Below are 27,072 nucleotides of genomic sequence, written 5' to 3' on the forward strand. Positions count from 1 at the left end.
ATCATTCTTCATTGTCAGCCACGGTTACCGCCATCGCCGTCACTTTGCATCAGACGAGCTTTACAGGCAAATAATACGTTTTTGTCCGGGCCAGCTATTTATTGAGTCATCAGAAACTTCAATTAATGCAATGGGAGCTTCAGGTTGACTCAGAAAAGCCAGCAGTGTCAGGACACTGGGAAATTAAAGGGCCCAGAATGGTCTGGTCGAAGTTGAGCAGTGGGATTTTCAAGGTCTACAAGATGCACCGAGTCAAGTTCTTGTAGAACCCTTCAAACAAGAACGACTGTTATGAGTTTACAAGTTTGAAGAACACAGATGTAATGATTGACGAACTAGAAGATATTTTATTTCCCATATTATTGGAAAAAAAGAACGGATGGTGTCATTGGGAGATTTGCCTGCTCTACAGGACCAGAACAGAGTAGGGGAAGTTCAGTGTTTTGGTCCAACTGTACTTCTACTGAAAACTACTGAACCGTTTTCCGTGAGGAGGCCCAAAGCGACAGTTGCTCCACAAAACTGTCTGTCTTGCTCTCTGGCTGGAAATCCAGCTTCTGGAAGTTGAGTAGCTGGATGAGTAGTTTTCCGTATAAATAAACACATCTAGGGGCTGCACAGTGGCGCAGTTGGTAGCACTGTTGCCTTGCAGCAAGAAGGTCCTGGGTTCGATTCCCGGCCGGGGTCTTTCTGCATGGAGTTTGCATGTTCTCCCTGTGCATGCGTGGGTTCTCTCCGGGTACTCCGGCTTCCTCCCACAGTCCAAAAACATGACTGTTAGGTTAATTGGTCTATCTAAATTCCCCCTAGGGGTGTGTGTTGTGTGTGAATGGTTGTTTGTCCTGTATGTCTCTGTGTTGCCCTGCGACAGACTGGCGACCTGTCCAGGGTGTACCCCGCCTCCCGCCTGGAACGTAGCTGGAGATAGGCACCAGCAACCCTCCCGACCCCATTAGGGACAAGGGTGAACAGAAAATGGATGGATGGATGGATGGACAAACACATCTACGAAACTCAGACAAATCACACATGTACAGTAGGGCAGAAAAATGTGCCATTGGGGTTTGTGACATGAAGGGGCGGGCAACACGAGAACACGATGCAATTTTTGTCACCCAAATATGACAATGAGAACCGATTTCGATTCACCGACCATTCAGAGCTCTTAAACGATCCGCCACCAGAGCAGTGCTTGGTCAGGAACGGCAGCCTTTTGGATACCTGGAAGTGAGGCAGAGACTTTTGGATGCACGCTTGGTATCAAAAAGGGCAGCAAAGAAGTCATTTCTCTCTAAGAAAAACATTTCTGCGTATCCGACATCTTTCCCAATGATCGGCAGTCCAAAGCAGCAGACTGGAATGAAGTTATTTTCTTTGAAGTCTCCTCCCTTCTTTCAGATTGTCTGAAAGAATTGCTGTCCAGACAAGAAAAGCTAACAATGAAATACCCTGCGGCAAACCATTTGAGGATTTGGCTCGTTTAAGCGTCTGGCCTCACAAATCACTTTCCTATCAATAAAGAATTGGATCTCAATCTTTTCAGAGCGTTTGGTGATGGAAAAGCTTTTTATTCCTGCACATTGGAGTTCCATGTCACAAGGTAAAAGTGATATCTGTGGTTCGAAAATATTAGAAAAGTCTGCCGATTTTAATCCAGTCGTAAACTTGTCGTCAATCCTTGAGGCGAGTGAACAAAAATAAATGTGAACCGACATTACTGATAAAGCAAGAACAGGCCACTATCTATCAGGACTTGGCATGGAAATTGATATCCAGTATGACAGAGAAAGTTCAACACTGAACCTTTTTCTTTTCATGGCTATTTTGCAAAACTTGATGCATTTCTTAAGACAAGCCTTACAAATGTGTTCAATAGTTTTTATTGAACTTTTGTATAAGACCTGGCAAAAGAGATGGTTTAACATTGAAGCTTGTGGGCCAAAAAATATCTAGCTAATTTTGGGTTAAAATGGAGTCAAAAGTGAAGATGGCTAAATTGATCATAGATGTGTTTCATAGTGCAGACAAACTGTAAGGCACACATGTCAAACTCGAGGCCCATGGCTCAAATCTGGCCCACCACAACGTTTTATGTGGCCCTCTAGATTCTCGCCTAAACACTAAGTGTGCTTAAATATTATGTTATCAATCAAATCGAAGAAGTTTTTATCTGTTTACTGCCAAATTTTATCAATCAGTCCCTCCAGTTTCTTGAGAATTATTGTGGAAATTTACGCAAAATCAACAAGTCCCCACACTTTTTTTTTTGCAGTGATACAAATTGCCAAAATCACAAGAAGTATCACAAAATTGAGGAGGGACTGGAAAGATGTTCAGCAATATTATTTCATTTTAAGAATTCATTGACATTTTAACAGTTTGGTGAACAGGTTTTATGAATACATTCTGGCACAACCGGCCCTTTAAGAGCATTCATGATCTCAATTTGGCCCAAAACGAAAATGAGTTTGACACCAAATACCAGATAATTTTTTCTAGTGGATGATAAATATTGGAAAAGTTTTTAAAAAATAATAATACTGCACAAACCTTTGAGAGGCACTTAATGCAAAGTTCAAATCCATGATGTCAGCTAATATCTAGCGTATATTCAACATCGGATCTCGATATTATTGGATTTGTTGAAATTAGGAAACCAAATTACAATCAGACTAACTTACAAACACACAGAGATTCATGAAAATGGATTAAAAGAGTGAAATAAATAAAATATCTTCATTGGCTTTTGTCAAGGACCAGAACTGTATCCTGCATTGTGTCAATTGGCTGTTCTCAAAAAAGCTTAGCTTCAACAGGTTCACACTCCAGAAATTATAATAAATCCAATCTTTGTTTTTTTACTGACAATTTGAATATACCTTCCAATAATTATTCAGAGTGTGTTTTAATTTAAAGCGGGGGTAGTTGGGGGAACGCACCCTTTCTACATGGTCAGGCAGATGAACAAGACTGGCAGGAGACGGTCCCTCTTGGGATGCAGATGAGCAAATTACTGCCAGTAATATTTCATATCAGACTTGAAAGCATTGCAGTGGTGCCCTTGGCAGCTGTACTCTGAGGCAGAGAATTATGTCTATTTAAAATCATTATCTTCTAGAGCCATATTGATCCCCTCTTCCTTCACACAACTCCCAAAGTCCCAAACTCCACCTCCCATTTTTTATTTTTTTTTCCTCCACCCATCCGTTGGTTTCGTCTCAGTAGCCTATTGCTAATAATTGGATTGGAGATGGGATGTAAATTACAATAATGAATGCAATTTTCCTATAATTATACAGATGCCAGAGCAGTCTCCTCCATTTTGCACAAATCTGATCTTTTAAAAGTAAAAGAAAATGGTTAAAACTTTAAATTAAAATTGGACTTTGATGGTACGCCTTCTATTCTTAGTGGTCGTGTTTTTCATTTTTCTGTCGCACGTTTCTGTCGACAAGTAAACACGAGGCTGAAATAGAACATGCTAGCAACTTTGTACTGCTTATTTGAGGCTGAAGTTACTTAGCAACTAAAAATTAGTTACTAAGTGATGAAGGTTATTTCTTTCTAAAGTTACCTGAGCAAATTGTCATGTTCTAAAAGAAGATGAAACTAATACAGACGTGTCAAAAAATGTCCAGATTTTCTGCAATTATCCCAATTTTTTTAAACTTTTGCAGCTGGAGGTATAATTCATGTGTTTAATTTTTGTTAATTTGTCACATCAAACTCCAGGAATGCAGATGTTTGCAGATCACACAAAACTCTTTAAACACGCATGCGTATGTCAAGTCGAGCCTAAAAGGCTTTCCCTGTGCTTGCCTCATCATTTTGGCCTTGGTTGGTTTAAACTCTTTGGCAACAGGGTTGCTGAAACGCCACTGAAAGTACTGCCTGTGCAGGAAGGTTGATGCCTCAAAGAGAAAGGCCTTCATCTAATCAATTGGGCTTAGTGATCTGTCACTGTGGAGACCGCCTCCCACCAGCCAAGGCCATATTAAAGTCACTGCAGAAGAGGCGACAGACGCAGTGAGAAAAACTGAGAGTACATCTCAGAGCACAGTGAATTAGTCCATTTTTAATATATACTGGCTCACCAAAGTAACCAAGCCAAGACAGGTGATCTATAATACATGTATTTTTTTGCAGATATTTGCTCCAAGACACTGTTGGGAAGTCCATTTGCCCCTGCCCCTGCCCCCTCCCCCCGTATCAATCTTTCACTTTAGTTGAAATTGCTGAGCTTATAACAGTGGCATTTTTGCAGCAGCTGATTAGTCTGATGGTTCATTTAACTCATTCTTTTCTGTATCAGTGTTTGACCCCAATGTTTTGCATTTTTCTACACAATAATGACATTTTTTTTACACATAAATTTAAATGCAACAACATGACATATATTGCTGTATATAGTTTTAAGAGCAGTAAGAAAAACATTTTAGTTTTTTTAAGTTCAGTTCTGTACATATTTTTATTCAAATAAAAAACCTTTGGACTAGATATTCAAGTGTTATAAAAGAATGTTTTCTAATCTCTTATTTTAGTAAAGGTGTAATCTGCTGATAATGATAATTTTTATTTCTCTTGTGATGTAAGATATAAAGACAGCATTTAAGGTATGTTTTGTTTGTCTTGCATTCCTCTGTTTTGGGAGCAGAAGCAAAGACCACACTGTTATCTAAGTAAACAAAAAAGAAATTACTACTTATTTTAGCATCGTGTGTTGGCATGCTAGCACTATTTACTTGAGTATTCTGTGGAGAAGGTCGTTCATTAACTTATAGCTCATATTGCGTCCTCTTTGCTCAGCATCAACATCCAACCTGAAGACTGTTAGTAATTAGTGCCTTACATCCTTAATAGAAGCTACATTCAGATGTTTTTGCTTTATTTTTTGGAAGTATGAAGTATATGTTTGTATCATTACCAGTCTACAAAACTTTTTTCCCCCCTTCCCAGTGATAATCTGGCTACATTATAAATTCATAACAATTAAAATCGTTTGAAAAGACTGTACGTTCAGCAGAAAGCCTGTTGAAATAGCTAGCTTAAAATGAGCTAACTGAAAGCTCCAGTCATCTCCTGATCCTACTTACAGTTGCAAGAGGAAAACATGGCGTCCATGGTCGATGTTGGTGTGAAACAGCTGAGGAGTGGCTGTTCTTTATTAGCCAAGCTCTCATTAATAGGGTCTTGATATAATTCAAAGCAGATTATGGCTAATGACTGCAATTGGCTAGATGGTGTTGGCAGTGCGAGCGTTGGTCTCCACTTAGCGCTGATGGAAATGCGCTACTACTGCGAATCCTTTTGTTGCTCCTGCCAGAACCCTAATAAAACTACAGCTAAGCGGCGGAATCATGTGAATGTGTGTATGAGTGGAGTGTGTGACCGTGCTTGACTGCTTTATTGCTTCCTGAGCCGAGCTCTTCTCTGTAAGTCATTCGACTGAGAAAAAGTAAACAACAACAAATCAACTTTTGGCATGTTGGATAAACTCCACTGCGACCGATTGTAACCCGGGAACAAAGATCATGAGAAAAAGAGAAGGAGCTGGTCTGAACGGTGTCGTTTCAGCACCACTCGCATTAAGCTGAAGAATATCTAAAAAGGGAAGCGTCTGTGAAAGAGCGCATTAAAAAATCGGTTTCAGAGAGGCGCTCACTTTTTTTTCCCCTCCAATGCCCCAAGAGCACCATCTTTTGGAAAAATATGTTTTTGCTCTATGAAAGTTAACACCTCCAAAAAGAGCTGAATATGGAAAATAACTGAGAATACAGCAAAAATATGTTTGGTAGTGGTAGTTTTTCATTTAGTATCACCGAGGGGGTTTCTTTCTTTTTTCTTCTTTTTTTACTTTCTTTGAAAAAAACAAAAAAAAAAACAAATATGATAGTTCTTCACATTTGCAATTTATTGTTTTGACTGCCAGAAAATCCCCCAAAAAGCCTAAGAGGTGATTTCTAGGAATAAAATATTTCCACAGCTAAGTTAATGTAACATTGAGTTGTTCTCTCCTTTTCTGCCTAAAATAAAATATTTGAAAAATGTCCTTTTTAAAAAAAAGAAATGTATTAATTTTCATTTTGTGTGAGACCTATTAATTTGTACTTTTAAAAACAACAAAATTTGATCAGGATTTCACAATTTAGATAGACATAAAACGAAACTAACAAATAAAATCACGGACAAAAACGCAACAAAGTACACATTCAATTGATTAAACACTCAGAACTGTTTAGCATGTCATATTCCAGATTAAATTGTCGCAAATTAGATTTTATACCAGCATTTATCTGTTTGTCAAGTTTCACTGTGCCTCAAATTTTTCAACGGAAAGACCGTGATTTGATTAGGAACTTTTTTATCACTGGATAATCCGGCAGAAGCAAAACATTTTCCAAGCCGACGTTTGCTAAGCTTCAAAAAACTGAACTTCGTTCACATCTTGAGTTCATTCTCACAGCTCTTTACAGTGTGAGCTGATTCAGTGAACTTTTATGTTTTGTCTTCACAATGAAGAGCATTTTACTTCCTAAAAATGCCCCACCTGTGGCAGTATAAACAAGATAAACAGCAATGGGATGAATATGCGCATTTGGGAAATGAGAGCTTTTCATAAGAAGGGTATGACAAATATCATCCATAAATGTTTTGGTTTTAAGAAAGGACGAGTCAAGTTCTGCTTAATTTGCCGCCTCCATAGCAGAAAGGTGAAGTTTTCAGGTTAGCAATATATCTGGTTCCAGTTTGTGTTGAGAACCATCTGTTCAGCCTCAGTCACAGCAAATCAATCCATCACTGTCCTTTTATCGCTTTCTGTTTCACCTTAGCTGGATTCAGATATAATTTGTGCCAATGCTCTGTGGAAATCCCAAAAAGCTCCCCTTGCAACATCTTCCTTCAGATATGATTACTTTCAGAGAGACCCTGATTTGACTCAGAGTCACAGGTCGGATCAAAGTAAAACATTAGTTTTCCACTCGTCACTCAGAAGGGCTTTCTTTGGAGGCTTTTTGAGTATCGTAGTAGATTTAATTTGACAACGTACAACATTACCTTGTGGACATAATGTGCTCTAGCGATGAGATGATTTGGCGACGACGTGTGTGATGGAAGAAAGAGGTGAACGGTTTTAAAATGTCCAAATGTAAAGATTATTAAAGGTTGGGGTCCCTTGTAATAACATAAATTATTTATTTGAGAAGAGAAAATAGAAAAATACAAGATATTAAAATAAAGCTGAACCTTGGGGCAAATTGTAGTGAATAAAATTTTTAGTTTTAACTTTTTGCCAACCAAAAACATACATTTTAATCCAGATACTGAAGTTTCACATCATTATTCATACATGCAAACAATTATTAAAGTGGCTTTTAGACACTGTATGTATTTATATACACCGCTCCCTGTCAGAAACAGCCAATCAGAGGTAGGAGGAGGGTCTTAGTGCTGTCACCATGCTCATCTGCACGCTGCTCAATGTGCTAATAGTGGAGAAACAATTAACAGTTATATGAAAACTATTTATCTTCTGTTATTGGTGGCCATGATAACTATCTTGCACATTCATATCAGGCTCCAGTGTGGGGAAGAAGCCATAAAGCACAAATGAACAAGAGGGAGGGTGTGAGCAGCACTTACATGAGCATGTTTATCAGCAGTAAGACCCTCCTCCTGGCTCTGATTGGTTGTTTCTGCGGAGTATGTCTGCAGCTAGCAGTACCAGTAAAACATGAAACAGATTATTTGTCTCATGCTGTCCTGACAGTGACAGTTTTAGCAAATATGCACAAAGCATATTGATTGTAAAAATTACACAGTGCAGCTGTAGAGCAGAACAGTAATTTAAATTCTTTTTACTGTGGCATCAGGTTTGTACTTTGTACATTTCCATTAGGACAGATCTTCTTTCATTTATAACCATGTCCATACGCCTCACATTCCGACACTGAGCCCGTCCAGAAAAAGAAGAAAATCACCCCAGAGCTCTGGGTTGGCTTTAATAATTCGGTCGAGCTTTCTGCCCACTTCCTAAAGCCTTCCGGGCCAGGTTGTCCTTGTCACGTGGAATTCGGTCAGGAAGCGAAGATCAAACCTCCAACCAGCTGAACTGAAGGGTTTCACTCAAGAGAGCATTTGCAGCTTTGGCAACCGATGCGGTGGAGCATTTGACTGCCGAGCAACACAGCACAGTTCTAGCATTGCTGCTTTTCTTCTTCAGGCTGGGTCAAAAGGTCATTTAAAACTTAACTGGGTTCATGTTGGCCAGTTATGTCTTTCTGAAAGGGAAAAAAACATTTCCAGACTGTTTCTGAACCTTAAAAGTAGATCATCACTGTGTTCCTACCAACCATGCTTAAATTATAAGAAATTAGATTAAATATGTTTACATTTTTGGAAAACATAGTTATTTCCTTTTAGGATCAAAAAAATCTTTCACTGCAGTTGATTTACAGAGTTTTCTATCTAACTTACTGTATTGAAGTATGATGATCGTTTCTTTTTACAAGCTGGTTATGTAACCTAAAAGATTGAAAGACACTAGTAAAAAAAAAAGAAAGTCTTAACCGCTTCTAGTGGTAAGACTGCTGTGTTGCTGTGTTTCTGTCTGATGCAGTAAACTTATACTGGCGCAATCACAACACCCACTGCATGTTTAAAGTCCAATAAAGCCTCAGTAAAATCAAACCTGATTGTTTATGATGTATAAGTGATTTATGAATGTTTATCTGCCTGACCTAACTTCTCTTAAACTCTAAGCACACTCACAGTGCTTTATTTTGGGCAGAGTATTTTTTTTATTATCTGTAACCTACGCACAAGTCAGCCAGTCTGGTTTTACCCAGAATACATTTCTGGGTAAAACCATACAGAGGAACAGGCTGAGATATATAACTTTTGTGCATGATGTTTCTATTTTACAGCCCTCTGGTTTGGATTTCTGTGAAAATCACATGTACTTTAATCACGCTGTGACTGATCTCGGTCATTTATATCTAAAACAGCCTCTACATGTCAGGAATAACATCTGTTTCTAGGTGTCTTGGTTTGGCTTTTTCGAAAACTGTCATAATAAAGCTTCTTCAGCTGTAGGCTTATGAGTCCCTTTTAGAATGATTTGTTCTGCATTTTTGGAAAAAGGACTTCATTTAAAACTTTCAATGATGTTTTTTCTTTCAGCTCCCCATCCAATCAGATATCAAATCTACATGAGGTCCACATTTTGTGTCCTGGCACTCATGTTACTTTTAGAACCCACAAACCAAATAACATTCGGTAAGCATCAGAAGGATTCAGATTGAAAACTTGGAGTCTTTGGTGGATTCGTTTTGCGGCGCCGGTGTTAAACTGCTCCACGTCTGTAAGGCGAATAAAAATAACCTGCATGGTTTAGATGTTGCATAGCTGCTGGAAACTCGATTGTACGTTGTGTATTTACTCTGCATTTTTACTCCTTCATTGATTCCTTCAAAAGGAAGTTTTCTCATTGTAAATAAGTTTCTGTGCCATTTTTGTAAGTCTAGCTCTTGTTAAACATAAAATAAGACATCTACTGTCTTATTAAAATAAAAATAAAAAACAGAGCTTTATCAGTGTGTGTATACGTGAAAACTACTCTGTATAGTTTAAAAAAAACTATTAAAATATTCTTCTTTACTGTTTAACCATGAATCGCTGACAGCTAACATTTTCCTAAAAACTTTTTAAAATATATTTTATCTTATTTGTATTGTACAATTGTTTTTCTCTTAAGGAAAGGATTGCGATAAAATAGTTTCCTTCATTTAAACATGTTTTATTCCCAAATGAGCAATCAAAAATAAATAAAAACACATGGTTAGTTACATAATGCCTCAGGCCAGACAATCGGCATGCCACACTTTTTTTTTGTTCACTTAAATAATAATAACCTTAAATTTTAGAACATAATCAAATAAAGTTTTAGAAATTGAAATAGATGCTTTGTTTAATGATGACAGAAGTTGAAACAAAAGTTTGCTCTTCTTGATTGAAGTCAACCAAAAAATTTACCAAAGTTTACCATTGGAACCCAAATACACAAAAACTTAGATTTTTAGGACAGTGTTTCATCACCATATTATATTTTATGATATTTCAGTTTTAATTCTGATTTTATTATGATATATCTATATATCTATATATCTATATAGTCTATATATCTTTGACAAATTTATGTAAAATAACATGATAATATTTGTTATTGAGAAAGTAAAAATTACAAACTTATGACTTTTGTGGAGAGAAGTTCGGATTTCAAACCACAGCAGAACGTGTTTTCTTATATTCCACACATTCAGCTGAGTTCACAGCTTGGGAAGCCTAAACAGAGAGAAGCTGATCCTTTCTTCTTTTATTTTCTTCTTTTTAGCTGTTTTCAATGCCAGAATTAATTCCTACATGTAAAAGAATAGTAAGTTTGATGTTTGTGTGCAGGTCTGGTACTCCAGGCTGGTAGTGCTGCTTCTTCTGGGATGTATTGCCTCTTTAGAGCGTGCACTGCTAGACTTATCATAATGGAGGAACATACAGAACACCAGTGGTGGAGAAAGTACTCAAAAAATTTACTTAAGTGAAAGTACAAATACACAGACAAAAATGTACTCTAGTAAAAGTACCACATTAACATTTTTACTTGAGTAAAAGTAAAAAAGTACTGACTTTTAAAAATACTTAAGTATTAAAAGTAAAAGTACTTGCTGAATGCATTACCTAATCGCTAAAACAATACCATTAAATGTACAGTAATGAAGTACTTGTACTTCGTTACTTCCCACCACTGCAGAACACCATTTGAAAAATAAAAAGTACATTCTTTTACTGTAGTTCTGTTTTTGCCTGAGGGTTATTGGTTTTCTTGACGAGAAACTTTGAAGATTTTGAAGTGAATCAGTTCCAGATACCAAGTTTTAGAATGTTGTTTTTTGTTTTCAAAATGATTTTGTAGCTATACTTCTTCTGATCAGAACCCACAAACAGGAAAATGAGTTTTAAAATCTGAAAACCCATGTGGTTCAGATATTTAGCAATAAACACCTAACCTGAATGCTTTTGTTGTTGTTCTTATTTGGGCAAAAGCAACACACATCGTCACACATGCAGTCATTGACCTAAATCAGTCAGATCTGACTTCTGGGTGTGAACTCTTTGCCTCCTTCTTTTCCTGGGATCCATGTTGTCTAGGGGAAACTGTCTCTCTCTCTCACACACACACACACACACCCCTGCACACGCCCGCACCCCACGCACGCACACACACTTCAGTGTTATTGTTGCTGAAGTATTTGAGTGTCTGCTGGAGATCCTGTCTCAGAGGGCATGAGGAAGGCTGACATCTTTTCCTCTCTCTTTCCAGTAGATTGTCTGTATTGTCGTTCTGTCAAGAGAGAAGAATATTTCTCTCTCTGTGTTTCTTATTGAGATTGAAAGCTGAATAGCGAATTCAGAAGTCATGTGGGAACAAAGCTGCTTCCTACTTCTTTCCTGCTTCAGTCCCCAGAAACCAGAGTTCCTCCAAGGCGGTTTTATTACTAAACCAGGGAGTGATGCTAAAAGCTGGTTCTTAGGTGATTCTGTAGAAAGGCTGTTACGAACCTTTTGGTTTTCCACAGTCAGAAAGCAACCTAGATGACGCATTGTTACGTCACTGAAGCCATTGCTTCCTGTAAATGTTGTTTTCACCATCTGTGGAGAATTGTAGTTAAGGAAGACTGATTTTTCTCTTTGGACCTTGCAGACACAGAAAAGAAGCGTTTGTATACTTTACTGAAGGTACTGTGAGTTTCACCCAACCAGATATGTTTTCATCCAGTTGTCATGAGAATTTTAAGCAAACTTTCCAAATGTCACAAAACAGGGGTTAAAGAAAAGTTAATTATACCTTTCCATCTACTGGTTTTGGAGCAAATCAATCAATCAAAGTGTTATTTTGTCAGACGTTGATGCAACGCAAGGCCTTTGTAAACAGGAAGTACAGGTTGCAAACTAGACCACACATCTTAGAGAAATGGAGAGAGTCCTTGGCACCAAGTTGGAGGTTTGGACTTAAAACCTGGTAGGGGACACGTAAAGCATGGCGGCCCTCCAGGCCTGAAATACACTGGGGGAAACCTTGAGTGCAAATGCAGCACCTCTTTTTATTATGTGTGTACTTAAAACATAATTCCTAATTTTTTGGGGGGCTTTTTTTACTTCTAAGTTCTAGTGAGTTTCTCAATGACAGTGCTATCTAATATATTCATTTAATTTTGTTTTTAATTTCACATGTGCACGTACAAATATATCAGAGGCTCTGAGGATGTTCAATGTGCAGCTTAAGGCCACTCTGGCACACTGAATTGGGAAGGGAATTAAACTGCCAAAGTTTGAGTCTGACAGAAAGCCACTGTGCAACCGGGCTAACATATGATATTGTATTTCTTAAAAGATCTGCTCCTAAGAGACAATGAAAACTAAGCTATACCTCTGATAAAAGTGTCTTTATGGAAGTCATGTCAATTGATGCTGTATTGCAGTTCTGTGTTTGTAATAAATACTTATAGCTTGCAGGGTTACATGTGCAGGATTGCTTGATATAAATTCTGTTTTAAAGACACATAATCGTGAGGACCAAAAGTATTTTTGTGGTACAAAGAATGAAACTAAGTAGTTTTAGCTGCTGTTTTGCCTAAAAGCATTTTCCATCTATTTGATTTAGATTAAATCTCAGTCTCATGGTAAAGGTCAGCAGTTCATATTTATTCAGAGCTGGTTCTGTGGTTTCACTTTCTGATGTTTCATCAGATTACACTGCTACAATTCTAGAGAAGTAGAACTTTATTTTTTGTTGTTGCCATTTTCAGATTATTAGATGGCTAGTTCTCCTTTTTAGACTTTCTCATATTTCATCTCCATCTCTAACACTTGAGGTTCCTACCACCCCCAGGACGTCAATGTTCTCATCCAAAAATGAAATTCTTTGTCCCGCTGTGGATGATTCAGGTCAGTGTGTATACTATGGAAATTCCCGTGTGCACAGAGGACATCAATATGTAGTCAGTGGTTAAAGAGAGAGCTAAAATTGCTCAGTACCATAATTTATTCAGACACTGAATTTGTCCATGCTTGAGAGGTTCAAAGTTGCCTGGGAAAAAAAAAGCTTTTAGAGATTTCATGAAGCCATGGCCACTTGGCATTCATATTTAAATCAGGCTGATGTGAAAGCAAAAGCCCAAAGTACACAAGAGCTTCGGGGCCACAAAAAAAAAAAAAAAAAAAAAAATCCACAGATAGTCTTTATGTCTGTTTGGTCAGTGGTGCCTTGATGCTTAGCATGAGCAAACTTTTTAAGTTAGTTTTGATCTACCTAACTTATGGTTTCTCTGTTTGTAAAAGTACTGAAACATGAAATAGAAGATGTAAAAAAAAAATTTTCTTTTCCCTCATGTTGTCTAAAAATTGCATCCATTCTGGAAATATTAAAATAACAAGGTTTCTGATGTTATTAGGGTGTTTTCACCTCTGATAGTCCGGTAGACTTGATTCGATTGACGAACAAAATTTTCAGCCAGTGTGGTTTGCTTCCACACTGCACTGTTAAACGATCCAAACTATTGAAAAACCCATTTGCCTCCTTGCGTGTGATGGTGCTGCAACAAGAACTACTGAAGGGAACGATATGAAAACCTCTGAAGAAGACATGAGCACAATTTCCGTCTTCACAAGATAACAAAAATGGAGTGGCGTCAGATTTTAGCTGTTGTAGGACTTTTCTCTCGTCTTTGATAAAAGACCACTCGCCATTTTTCCTGCTAGCCATAGACTCGAGTGCTTGTTTTGGTTGTACTTATCCAGAATGCCCTGCACTACAGTTTACTTCCTGCTTTTGGAGCGCTTTCCTGTCCACTTACACTTTCATAAATGTATTCGAACCGCACCAGAGTTCACTCTAACTGAACCGAGAGCTAGGTTTTTAGGTGGACCAGAGTTAGCTTTTCTGGTCTCCATCGCACCTCCACAAACAAGCCAGACTTTCTAGGCAAGCGAACTAATATTCAATTAAAACAGACTAAACAGGGCTGATGTGAATGCATCCCAAGTCACCATAAGCTTGCTGGGGTTTCTATTGTGCTATTTCATGGTGATTTAGCTGTGAAATAATTAGCAAGTCAGTTATTGGGTATTTATATACAGCCTGCTGCTTTATGACTGTTGTTTGTTATATATATGGCAGTACTTTTATCCCATGCTGATTCCTATAAGGTAATTTCTCCTCTGAAGACGGCCAGTGTGAAAGTTAAATAAAGGACAAAGCAATGCGAGGTAATAGTCCCCGGAGAATCCGACCTCTCTTTGCTAAATTTTAGTTTGTGTACATGTCCATGACCCTGTGGCCCCACCATAATCCCTCACTACAGGGGCTGGATTAGGGCCTCATTTTATTAGCCATCCACCCCAACTGCTTCATTCCGTCTTCAGTCTGGATCGATCGCCGGCCCGCTCTGAAGTGGCGGTGCTGGATATTAAACGTGGGACCAGCCAAACCCTTTGGACTGCACAGATAATCCCATCACAAATTAAAAAGAGGAAAATTGGTTTGATAAAATGGCAGAGAAGTCTTCATGTGGTGACCTCCTTTACAGTCAAGACATAAAAATAAAACAATACATTCCTTTATTTATCATGGGTAAAAAGCTGCAATAGATCTGTGCCACATTTTATTAAAGAGGAGGATTTCATTAATGGAAATTCTGTCAACGTTTATGTAGCACATAACTCGGTCTATGTGTAAGGTTCTCCAGAGATTTTTGGAAGATATTCTTATAGCTACAAATAACAAAAACAAATAACTAAATATTAGAGACGTTGTGTTTTTGGACAGAAACGTCTGGAACTCTTTAGATCTTAATGTGATACATGTCTATGTCATTGAACACCATGAGAAATGGCATCAATAAAAGTAATCTAAGAAACAAAAGATCACAAGCTTCACCATATTTAGAGTATTATTTGCACACAATAAGCCTCCTTGCCTCTATAGGCAGTAACATTAAGTAAGATGGACTTTGTTAAATTAAATAATTTTAAAAAGCTTCTAGTAACACCTGAGCTCTGATGTATTCTGGGAAATACATTGTTTTTCATCTATAGCAAGTCAATAGCCTTTTGTAAGAACACAAATGAGGCATGGCATTATGACCACATCCACGTTTGGCTGCCAAAACAGCAAACTGACCCACTAAGAAATGGACTTCATCAGACTCCTGAAAGTTACAAAGTTCAATGGTATCTGCCACCAAGATGTTAGTGCCATATTCTTTAATAATGTAAGTTGTGAGGCGTGGCCTTCTTAGATTGGACTCATTTGTCCAGCAGATCCCAACAGAGTCTCAAGTTGATTGGGATAAGCAGAAATTAGATGCCATATTGACTCCTCAGTCGTCTTGTTGAGCTCCTCAAACCACTCCTGACCACTTTTTGGCTTTATCACAGGGTAGATATTCCTCATGAAAGAGCCCACAGCGGTTAGGGCGGGGGTCGGCAACCTGTAGCTCTAGAGCCGCATGCGGCTTTTTAGCGCTGCCCTAGTGGCTCTCTGGAGATTTTTCAAAAATGTTTGAAAATTGAAAAAGATGGGGGTGGGAAATATATATTTTTGTTTTAATATGGATTCTGTAGGAGGACAAACATGACACAATCATTCTTAACGTTTTCCAATGATATAAAAAAGTGTTGAAAAAATATTAAATTTCAACATTTCTGTCAACGAAAATTTGCGTCATAGCCTGTGACACGTTTCTTTCAGCTGGGCAGGGTGTGAGGCAGGTTGTAAACAAACCGACGGGTGTGTGGTGGGCCATGGAGAGCAAAGGGGAAAAGAGGAAAATAGCCGAGCAGAGATTCTACAATTCTTGGACCAAATCATTTGCATTCATTGCCAATGCAGAAGGATTACCTGAATGTTTGCTCTGTAGTGAGAAGTTGTCAAATTACAAACCATACTTGCTGGACTATAGAGCGCACCTTATTATAAGCTGCATGTACAAATAAAAAAAAAATCAAAACAACTGGAAACGTCCATATATAAGCCGCATGGTTCAAAGCATGGGGAAAAAGTAGCAGCTTATAGTCGGAAAAATACGGTAATGTGGAAAGATATTTCCAAGGAAGGCGTTACATTAGCTGCCGTGTCAAGATTAAAGTTGCATCTTACAAGCCCGATGTTGAGAAGCTCTCCAGTGATGTCTGTAAACAGAAGTCACATTAAACGCGTAAGAACACAATCCTGCCATCGGCATATATATATTTAGTAACAAAGTGGTTGTTTTTAGAAATTGATTAGCGATTTTTGTCAGTATATATTTAGAATGACACTTAGTGATATTATTGTGTTTTGTTGCTCAGGTCCGACGATGGTTGCGTGTCAAAAGAGAAGAGGATGCTGCTATGTTTTACCATTGCACTGACTTGCTTGGCATTTGCACAGAAATCAAACTTAAACTGTATAAATTAAATTTTACATACCTTACTTTTTTAAAAGGCAACTACTTTAATTTTATAACTGCAGGTTGCATTTTATTGCACTCCGTTTGTTGCCCAGATAAGGGGCACGTTCCGTTCTTTTTTTTATTTTTTATCACACACTTTACAGTGATTATTTACAAAGAGCGATCGTTATGCAAACTGCATTTTGGAGTTCCAAAAGGGAAAAAAATGACCCTGTTTTCCCTGTCGATCTTCATAATAAAAATGACATAAAAAAATCTGTTTTCTTCATTGCATTTCTTTAATTTTATCTATGCAACAAAACATAATACATTCATATTGTAATGGAAGGTAAACTTAAAGCACCATCGTACAACAGAATAGTCAGGTGGTGCGTCATTCTGTCCAGGAAGCACTGCAGGGAAAATAAACATTTAATCCTGAATGCTAATTATGTAAACATTTAGTCATTTTGATAATAGGCTAATATAAACACTTAAAGCCTGTTTTGCCTTCATTATAAGCCTTTTACAAGGCTTTTATTTTTTTACGGCTCCAGACAGATTTGCTTTTTGTTTTTTTTCCTCCAATATGGCTCTTTCAACATTTTGGGTTGCCGACACCTGGGTTAGGGAATACTGTCTCCCTGTCTGGATGTACATGGTCTGTAGCAATACTTTAAAGGTGCTATGTGTAAAAGTAACATCCACTCAGATGGCAAGATACAGAGCATCATACTGGCTTCAGCATCTTGCCTCTTTCCCACAGTGCATCTTGATGCTATGTGTTCCTCAGATAACCACCCTGTGATGTAAAAAAAAAGAAAGAAAAGAAATGATGTCGCTGGTCAGGCCACTTTTTTGTCATCACTCTGTGGTTCAGCTGTGCTTTTATCTGATAGGCCCGTGCTGATCCCAGTCTATCAGCTGGTCTGCAGCTGTGCGGCTTCACTCTGCACTATTACACCTAGCTATCAGAATCAAGTTCTTTGGCAAAATGACGTAAACTAGTTCCTTTGTTGGAGCTTTCCCACATGCATCAATGACAATGTCTTAGTTTCCCCATTGTTCCTTGCTTGGACTGTTGTTGATAATATTAAGCACTCCGGACTAAGAACACCCCATAAAAATTGCAATATTAGAGATGTGATGGCATTACAATATGGAACCTGCTCAAATCTGTGTGCTAGCTCATTTTCCCCTGTTTTTAACACATCAACATTGTTTCAGCGCTTGTATTCACTAAGCATCCCTGCTGAGAGCCCTGGTCTTTACGCGAACCAGCCATTACTGAAAAGGGAAAAGGTTTGTTTCCTGTTATTAGATCTACAACCTAAACCGTAAAGTAAGCTCACAGTGACTTGCCTGCTGGCTGACTTCTGTTGAGGTTCCTTCATCTGATTTCTGAAGGTATTTAGAGACCCCTGTGGTCACCATATAAAATAAATGAAACACATTCGCAACCAAGAAAAACACTCGTTAAAACCCGCCGTTTGGATTCGCGTGGCACGGTTTTACGCAGAGAAATACTTTAATAATGACAGAGATTAGACATTTGTGGGAAGCCCTCTGCCAGCTACCTGCCTCGACATGCAAGCTAATAAAGTATTGATTTCTTAAAGACAAAAAACAAAAGAGCGAGAGAAAGAGAAAATCCCTTTGGAAACGACATTCATCTGGTTGCTAAGAAAGAGTCGAGATGTTTCCAGATGCCATAAAATGTGCCTACAACATAACTATGATGAAATACAAACTTTATAAAAAGTAATTTAAGTACAACAATAATAGTTGCTAGGTAAACAAAAGGTTTATTTTGAAATAGTTAAATAAAACCACAGAAAAACAAGGAATGACACTAGAATAAACTATGAAAAATGCTTTATTGTGTAAATCAGAAACCCTAACAACAAAGAGTTGGAGCTGCTGATTCCGAGTTCAATGATATGAAACAAAGAACTGATAAAGGCTGTACAGTTAATTACAGTGAAATAAACAATAAAACAGATGTTTACCAAAAGTACACCATCAAGGATAACTTGACAAATGTGCTGGAAAGATGACTGAGTTGTTAAATGAAAAATTACTAATTGAAGGTGAGACGTAAACAGTAGCAACAAACACTCTTCAAAACAACATCAGCTCCAGAAACCATTCCAAGGCATGAAACGACTACTACACGCTACTAGATAGAACATTGTAAACAACATTTACATTAAATAAGGAGCAAACAAAATTGCACACTATTTACAAACCACATACTTTCATTTTCTTTTAATAGCACAGCTTGTGGATATTGCTATGGTCCTCCATGAGTTTTTATATAGCATATCTAATGTGAAACCTGAAACGCTTCCATTTCCATTGTTCAAGCACATTGAAGCAAATGTCAGTAATCTGTAAGAAGTGATGCAGCTGTAAACAGTTTTCTGTCTGGAGTTTTCTTTACATTATTAATGTTTGCAGCATGAGACTTTTTTTAGTCTGTTGATTCGCCTCTTGTTTGCTGAGAAATTATGACCTTGAAGTTGAAGATCAGTGGTGTTTGAATGTCTTAATTGGATTGTGGCTTGTTGGAGAACATTAAAATAAAAAAATCAAATCAAATTTTATTTGTATAGCACATTTCAGCAGCAAGGCATTTCAAAGTGCTTTACATCATATCAAACACAGAAGCACAATGCAACATAGAATCAACAATCAAAACACGACATTAAGTCAGGTTCCATCAATAAATTTGTAATTGATTACGTTTCAAATACAATCCTAAACAGGTGGGCTTTTAGTCGAGTTTGCATCCATAAAAGGTTTACCGGTTACACTCCTACTGTGTTATATGGAACAAAATACCTATTGCTATTTTTATTCCCACTCACACAGTTTAAAACGATGTAAACAGCATTTTAATGGTCTTCTGGCACAAGGCTCCGTACATCTCTTTCACAGAATTTTGAGCTGGGACTCCGCCGTCCCTCACGGATTTTTGTGCAAGTCTATGGTACCTGTTAGTGTCTAGAATTTACAGGGTTTGTGTTACACGCAATGACCCTCAGTCACTCGCCGTTTAGTGAGCAAATAGCTTCACCTTCCAACAGGACAGTCAAAGTCCAGACCAAAACCTGATTGAGATTCTGAGACAAGACTATAGAATGTGTGGTTCCCATCTAGTCTGACTGAGTTTGAGCTTTTCACAAAGAATGAGCAAACATTTTTTTCCTCTACAAAGCAATGCTGGTGAAGGTTTACCCTAAAAGACTTTGCAGCTGGAATATCAGTGCAAGGTGATTTAATGGTATTTACTTTTGAGCATAAAAGATTATCTTAAAAAAAAAGCGTTATAAATTTAATGAAATGAATAAATATAATGATGCTGCATTTGAAAGCGAGAGTGTACGGACATAATACTAGCTACTCTTTCTGATTTTAGTCGTTTCATATTTTTGACTTCTTCTCCCTCTGCCTTCCCCACTCCAGGCATGTCGCTGAATGTCCGTCGAGGCAGCGATCCCTCGTTGGCTGACCTGCCTCCAGGTGAGGCTCTGGTTGGTCAAGACGAACCGTCAAGAAAGAACCCGACTCGCTGGTCCACAACTGCTGGTTTCCAGAAGTACAACAACAAGCCAAACCCTCGGGGCGCCTCAAGCACCCTGGAACAACAGGTAACAATGCTGTGTTTGGCATTGACTGCTACACTGAGACGAACACGAACAGCGTCAAAAGTAGCTGCGTATTAAGACGTAGACTTTGTATCTATGCTTTATAATAGACCCCTTTTAGTTCACGTTGATTCAGTTTTATATTTTTCCACTACCTTATTAACCGCAGTTCACCAGATGTTTTGAAGTTGTTTCAATTAGACACGTGTGATGCTAGTTAAGTTCACAGAATTCTCCTGTCTCCCCACAGTCTCCCTCATTTCCACCCTTTTCTCTTCTGCCGCCCTAAATCAAAAGAATAACTGTTAGAAACCGAAACACTGCCAGCAGTAGCACAGAAAGTCCTTATCTGAGACGAGCTTCTTCTGATGGCACCCCTTTTATCCATAAAAAGGCAGGAGATGTTAAACACATTACCTTTTTTTTCTTAGCGTTCACCTTTTTGCTGCTTTTTAAAACTGATAATAAACCTAAGGCGGGAAAAAAAAAAGCCCAGATATCGGCTGTGTGTGGCATGCAAAGGGGATATGAAGCTAATTAACATCTTAAAATGGTTTTCTCTGCAAGGCCCTGGCAGACCTTTTACTTCTGATGGAGAATGAAATATTTTAATAATCAAAAAAAGAAATAAATGAGAACTTGGGAATTGAGAAAAAGCTACTTCATAAGTGATCAGCATGTCTTGAAGCAGGGTCTAATCCTATTCAAAGACATTTTCATTGTCAAAGATATCACTGTCACTATCGGAAAGTGGTATAATATCTGGGATGACATGGGTGTTAGGTCTTTCATTCAAACTCAGAGCAGTTTTTACAGCAAGGAGCTTGTATGCAGAGTGAAAATAAAAAGCAAGAGGCTCCATAGAATTTGGCTAATGTACCTTTAAAGGTAACACTCTTGTGAAGAGTTCTTACATGAATGCTGCTCTAGACAAGCTCCTCATTCTGGACCCAACATGTAATGAGACTAGGGTAACGATAACGAGATGGGAAGATATCGTCTTGTCTCAATCAAAGGCAAAACAACAAAAAGTTTAATAAACCTCTGACTACACAGTACCGGTTTAATCAGTCTAAATATTGTGGACTTGGAAATAGGATTGCTTAAATGTTGTTCAAATGACTTGTGAACCAACACTGATTCCCTTCTGCTATGTGGCCAAAATAGTTGCCATCAAAATGTTGAGTTTCTTAGTGTGATTATTAATGTCTTGGTCAGTAACCATATCAACCATTTATTAGCGCCAGCTGTCCACTGGGAAAGCTATATGTAGGTTGTAGCCGCATTTAGCTTTCTGGGGCTTTTTTATGCAACTTCCTGGCATGAAGCAAAGGAAAAAATACCCATAAAAGATCAGCTAAACCTTAAACAATCCCTGGAAGACGTTTAAACAATCCAAACTCTGTGGTTAGCTTTGGCTATAGCATGTGGGCTTGCTCCGTTTGCACACAGTTGTAAACACATTACAATGACACAAAACACTTAAAATGTTCATCCTAGGATATTATTACTCCCCAGGTGGGGGAACAGTGAGAAACCGGCTTGCAGTGTATTGTTGAGAGTCTTTAGCTGCTGGGCTAGCCGTTTGGTTTCCTGGTCAGCTAGCATGGGGCCCTTAGCCATGGCAAACAGCCTGGAGGCGTCACATCTTCAGTTGCGGTCCTGGGACGTCTGCAGCGTTCGATCAGGGGTTTGTTTTATTGTTGGAGACTAGCGGTGAAAAACTGGTCCAGAATCTCCTTTCAGCTCTGTTTCTATAGACAAACAGTTATGCGTGACTAGCATAATTCAACTTTGGAAAGTTGGTGCTTGTTATCTCTGGTTTGTGCAGCATTGTCTCCAGTCGGTATTCTGTGTAGTTTCCTGTACTGAACATAGTTTTACTGCTTTCCATTTGTCCCATAAATCTGACAGAGTGTACAGACAGAAAAAACCATCCATGTATCCGGACCGGAAAATGCTTCTCACTCTTTTTTCCCCCCATCCCTCTCTTTTTCTCATCCTGCACACATAAAGATCCAGGTGGCGGCATTTAAAATTTCAAAGTGAAAAACTTTGGGGTGGCTGAAGGCTCTGTAGTACGGCAGGTACATTACATACAGAGAGTCCTCAAAGCAGCTCCAGACAGAGAAAAACACATCAAATACGGAGATAAAATCAAGACCAAGGAAAAGTGTAGACCCAGAGACAAAATCAAGACTTTGAAAATGTGATTTGAGCATGTGTTATGAGTGCAACAACTGTGTAACAGATTGCTTGTAGTTATACTTTGCAATGTGAGCAACAGTGTATTTAAATAGTAAACATACGAGACAATAGGTTAAATGAACACAAACTTTAGTTGATTGGAAAATCTTGTTGGCTTAACATGTTAATGATGTACAGTGGACTCCCTGCCTATTTTTGGATTTGCTTATTTGTCTAAATATGTGAATTGGCAAAATATTAGTAAATGATAAAGTCCGTTTATTTTTCAGATGTGTTTCGTATAACATATCTAAAATATTGGAACGAATATGCAGCTTGACTGGCTGAAATTCCTAGGAGCAATGCTACTTGACATTTTACTGGCTGGGTTTCGCAAAGCAACCAATCCAGAACTGGGAATTGTTTTCTTTGGCGCTGATCGGCTTCACTGACAAGACTGTAGATGTTTGCTTCTGCTGTAGACCCAAGTTTCCACTGTGTGTATTATTGCATATTGCATATTATGGTATATTTGGTGTGTGAACTGTTAAAGTATGCAGTTATATGCATTTTTAGAAGTATCTGGGGAATTTACCTATTCGTGGATTGCCTTTACTATAAAGGTAGATTTAAATAGCATCTTTTTTTTTATCATACATCAATTGTTACGTGTATAGCCTGCAGTATCATTGCTGTGCTAAAAGGATTTTTTTTTTGTCAGTCAGCGTATGTATGCTAAATAGTTTGTTTAATAAAGGTTTTGAAAATAACCTCCATTAGTGATTCTCAGTGCCAAAACACATTTGGATTCATGCCTCACACAAAAAAACAACAGTTTTTGAGCTGTTGGGAATAATTTATTTTTCTCAAAATGCTAAATGTTCATATCCCACATCCAACTGAGTTAAGTTTATCGAATCAAACGGAAGTTCTCAGTCAACAGCTGGATGTGTAAAGTCATCACACTGCAGTGACCTCACTGCACTTTACAATGCATCTTCGCAGTGAAAACACCAGAATAAGCATGTATTGTGCGTCTGCTGCCCTTTTTCCCTTTTACGTTGTAAAAGTTTGTGGACAGGAGTCAGTTGTTCCTCTGCGGCTAAAGACCGTGATGGTTATTAAGGCTGTCTCCCTATCAGGCTCCACATGTTCAGTTGAGTTTTATGGTCCTGTCTGCATCGCTTCCTCAGGCTCCTTCACGGCACATTGAGCTGTGCTGAAAACACGTGTTTTTATCAAAGCACGGAAGGGTCAGGAGTCTGACTTCTTTATTTACAATTGTTAGCTGTCATTTAGTGACGTGCTAAGCATAACTCGCCCTTTTTGCGCCTCCTCATCTTTCACATTTCTTTCCTTCTCATGTTTTACGATGACGTTCATGCGTAGTTTGTTTCATTTTGTTATACGCCTTTGTTTTTGCTATATGTTTCTTACATGGTGCACGTAGCCAAACGTCTTGATCCACAATTTGTTAATTTTTTAAATAATCAAATCTTAAATTAATGTCTTTCATACTAACTCACTCCACTTTGGGTTTTGATATTTAATTGCTTTTTTTTTTCTGCCCGCTGACAGTTTTATCTACCACCTCCAGTTGTTGAGATTTCAAATTCAACGCTTGCATGTCTGGAATATAAAAAGGTTCTTGAGATGTAATTCTTTTCAGGTCTGCCGATGTTTGATGTTACGTTGGCAGGAGATATTTGGAAGGTTCTTTTTTTCGTGTAATGGAGGGGCTTAGATTTGGCACTCCTATTAAAAAGTCCCTAAAGCCGTGAGTCAAGGTCAAGGGAAAAGAGGACAGATCTAAATGGGACTTGGATGAACAAACTGGACTATTTGAGGCACAGTATAAAAAAACAACAAGAAAGCACTAAGGATCTTTCAACACTTGGTGTTTTTTCTCTACTGTTTGATCTGTGGCTGGTTTCAGTCTTATGGTTTTTGTAAAGGTTTTACTCGGCATGCAAATTATATATATTTTAAAGAACTACATTTATGTATCGTTTGAAAGCAACAGCCAGTAGGCAGGTATTAAACATACTTTTATGAATGAAGTGTTTCTGAATTGGTTTGATGTGATATTCTAATGTCAAATGTTGTGTTTTCTTTAACCATAAGCAGAAAATCATTGTAGTTAACAGAAACAAAGGCTTGAAAACATCAGTATGTGTAGTTAATCTGTATAATAGTTACTGAAAGAAATGTTTCAGTTATATTGTATTTTGCTGAATTAGACAGTATAATCAGCAGCATTCAAAACCTAGGAAGTCAATGGTGGTCACACTGTGGTGGTCAGTGGTGACGTCACACTGTGTGAGGAAATTAAGACAAAATCAAATTGAAGATGACAGTTAAAACTGTCTCTTGCATCTTTTGGTAGCAGTTAGCATGATTAGCATGGTACCTGTAAACAACAATAAACTGCGTTCCATTGAGATTCTTGTCTCAACTCTGAGATTGTACGAAATGCTGCACACACCAGAAACACCCAGCATGATTTCTATGTACAGTGAACCCCAGCTCGTTGTAGTACTGATCTGTGTCACCGATTGGCTGTGCCCTCAAAAAGTGAAAGTAATCAATCAAATTTTATTTGTATAGCACATTTTAGCAACCAGACAGTTTAAAAACATCATACAATGAAACCAGTAAGAAACATCACATATTGGCAAGTGCCGTCATCAAATAAGGAAGACTGTCAATATTAACTTCTGTTCTCATGCTAAGACTGTTTCCACTGTGCTAATGCATATTAAGGTATATAAGGGCAATGAACTATTTAAAATAGGCATTTGTAAGTGTTTTTGGAGGGGTGCCAAGTATTCATGGATTTGAGCTATTCGCAAAAACACAAGAACTTTGACATAATGCTGTCGGCCTTTCGTGACATCTGAAGGATACATTTCATCCTGTAGCTGAAAACTCCTTTTGAAAACAGAAAAAGTTGAGGATGAAATTACCCAATCTGCAAAAGTCGGAGAAAGTGAAAGAGAAAAACAACCAGTGATTACTGTAGCAGCGTCTCCTCTGACTTCATCTCCTCTGGTGTATTTTTTATTTTATTGGGGCTACAAATGACAAAATTAGATCAAGAAATTTACACCAACCCCACTATTAGATCGTTGGGGCCTAACGTTTATTGTTATACCAGCAAATCCTTTTTCATCGAAAGTTCCCTCTATATCACAGTGATGGAGTGAAGCACATTAATAATTCTACGTTTTCTTGTTGTTTGGCAGGGCCGGGGTGCCCAAGCCTATCGGAGTCTTCCTCGTGACGCGAGTGGCTGGATTGCTCAGTTTCACAGAGACATGCTTCGTTCTTCCCTTAGTGCCAACCACCCTATGGTTGACCAGTGGCTTGATCAGCAGGAACAGGTATGATGCTAATACCAGCAGCAAAAGCTTACATTCCAGTATTCAAATATAAACACTAGCAAATAAGTCAAAGTAATATTTTAAAATTAAATCTGGGCAAAATGTTTCTCCCCCTTGTGAAAACTCATTATTTGAGTCTGTTTACGCAGCAGCTGATTACTATAAATTATTAGTGTAGTGATATTTCAAGGCTGAGGGGTACCACAGAAAGACCTCAAACAAATACCATCTGATTAATTTTTCAGAGGAAAAAAACCCTGAATTACAAAGCATAGATCTGAACGGGGCTGTTGTTGGTCGGGTAAGGAAAGAGGCGCTGCCGGGTAATTAACGCTGGAACAGCTGAATGACCTTCAAGGGTTGCCAGTTGCTGCCAAAATCAAGTTTTAAATTCAAGTCACTAATCCTTGGCTATGAAGTGACTTTTGGGTCTGCAATCAGCTAATTAAACTCAGTCATGCACCATTTTGACCTCTGCAGTCCCGTGAAGAACTTCAAACTTTTATTTAGCTCCTTTTATGTTTCTCAGAAGAACAATAACTCTTGACAGCGGAAAATGCTTTGACGCTACATTTTTACATCTGATCTGCTGACGGGAAAGGAAAATCTGCATTCTTATCTGTGAAACACAAGAGTTACTCTGACTACTGATAAGTCATCCAGTGGATATTTCACAAAATCATGAACGTATTAATTAGTTTTCAATGTCAAAAATATATAAAGTGTTGCATATTGCAACTGTTTTGATAAAGAAAAGCAATAATTATGTCCTGCTTTATAACTATTTTCTTGTCTGGTCATCAATTCTGAAATGGACAAAAAGGTAAATCCGCATAATCCGTGATTGCGATGAAATTGCTGGCCTGCTTCATATCCGAAGGTTTCCTATAGGATTGTAAACATGCCAGCAGTTCTCTGACCTTTGCCCTCAAGTCTTTTTATAATTGAGGTCTCCTGTCCAATTTGCTGCCTGAACTACATATGGGGGTGCTGTGACGTTAGCTATGCAATAGGAGGGATATGGCATCATTCCCTCGTTGTAAAGACACACCACAGACACACGGCAACCAGACCCGCCGTACCATTTGCAGATAAAGAAGATGCATATGCTTTTTGAATGCAGCATACATCTTTGGTGTATTTGTTTGTTTTTTCATGTCTTTAAGTTTATAAATCCAGTTATTGTTTTTGTATTTTAAACTGTGAGAAATATTAATAACCCTCTACGCCTCTCTGTTCTCATACTTTAGGCATTATCTGGCAAAAAAATAAATAAAAATCATACATAAAAAATTAAAACAAATGTAATCTGAAGGGGCTGTATTATGTTAAATGTGACTTTTTGAGCTCTACATCATGTTATAACTT

At 38.1% G+C, this 27,072-nt stretch overlaps 1 protein-coding gene across 2 annotated transcripts in view; it reads left to right on the plus strand.

Moving 5' to 3' along the window:
* Positions 1-27,072, plus strand: part of LOC114136816 (partitioning defective 3 homolog) — a 384,289-nt gene that overhangs the window by 108,199 nt on the left and 249,018 nt on the right. Inside the window, exons 4-5 of one of the 2 annotated variants that reach the window (XM_028005118.1) lie at positions 19,953-20,137; positions 25,567-25,704. In XM_028005118.1, coding sequence (XP_027860919.1) covers positions 19,953-20,137; positions 25,567-25,704 — 323 coding nt within the window. The remainder of the gene's footprint in view (positions 1-19,952; positions 20,138-25,566; positions 25,705-27,072) is intronic. The other variant, XM_028005119.1, reaches the window with a different exon arrangement.

The sequence above is a fragment of the Xiphophorus couchianus genome, chromosome 21 (genome assembly GCF_001444195.1).
Source record: "Xiphophorus couchianus chromosome 21, X_couchianus-1.0, whole genome shotgun sequence".
Classification (NCBI taxonomy): Eukaryota; Metazoa; Chordata; class Actinopteri; order Cyprinodontiformes; family Poeciliidae; genus Xiphophorus; species Xiphophorus couchianus.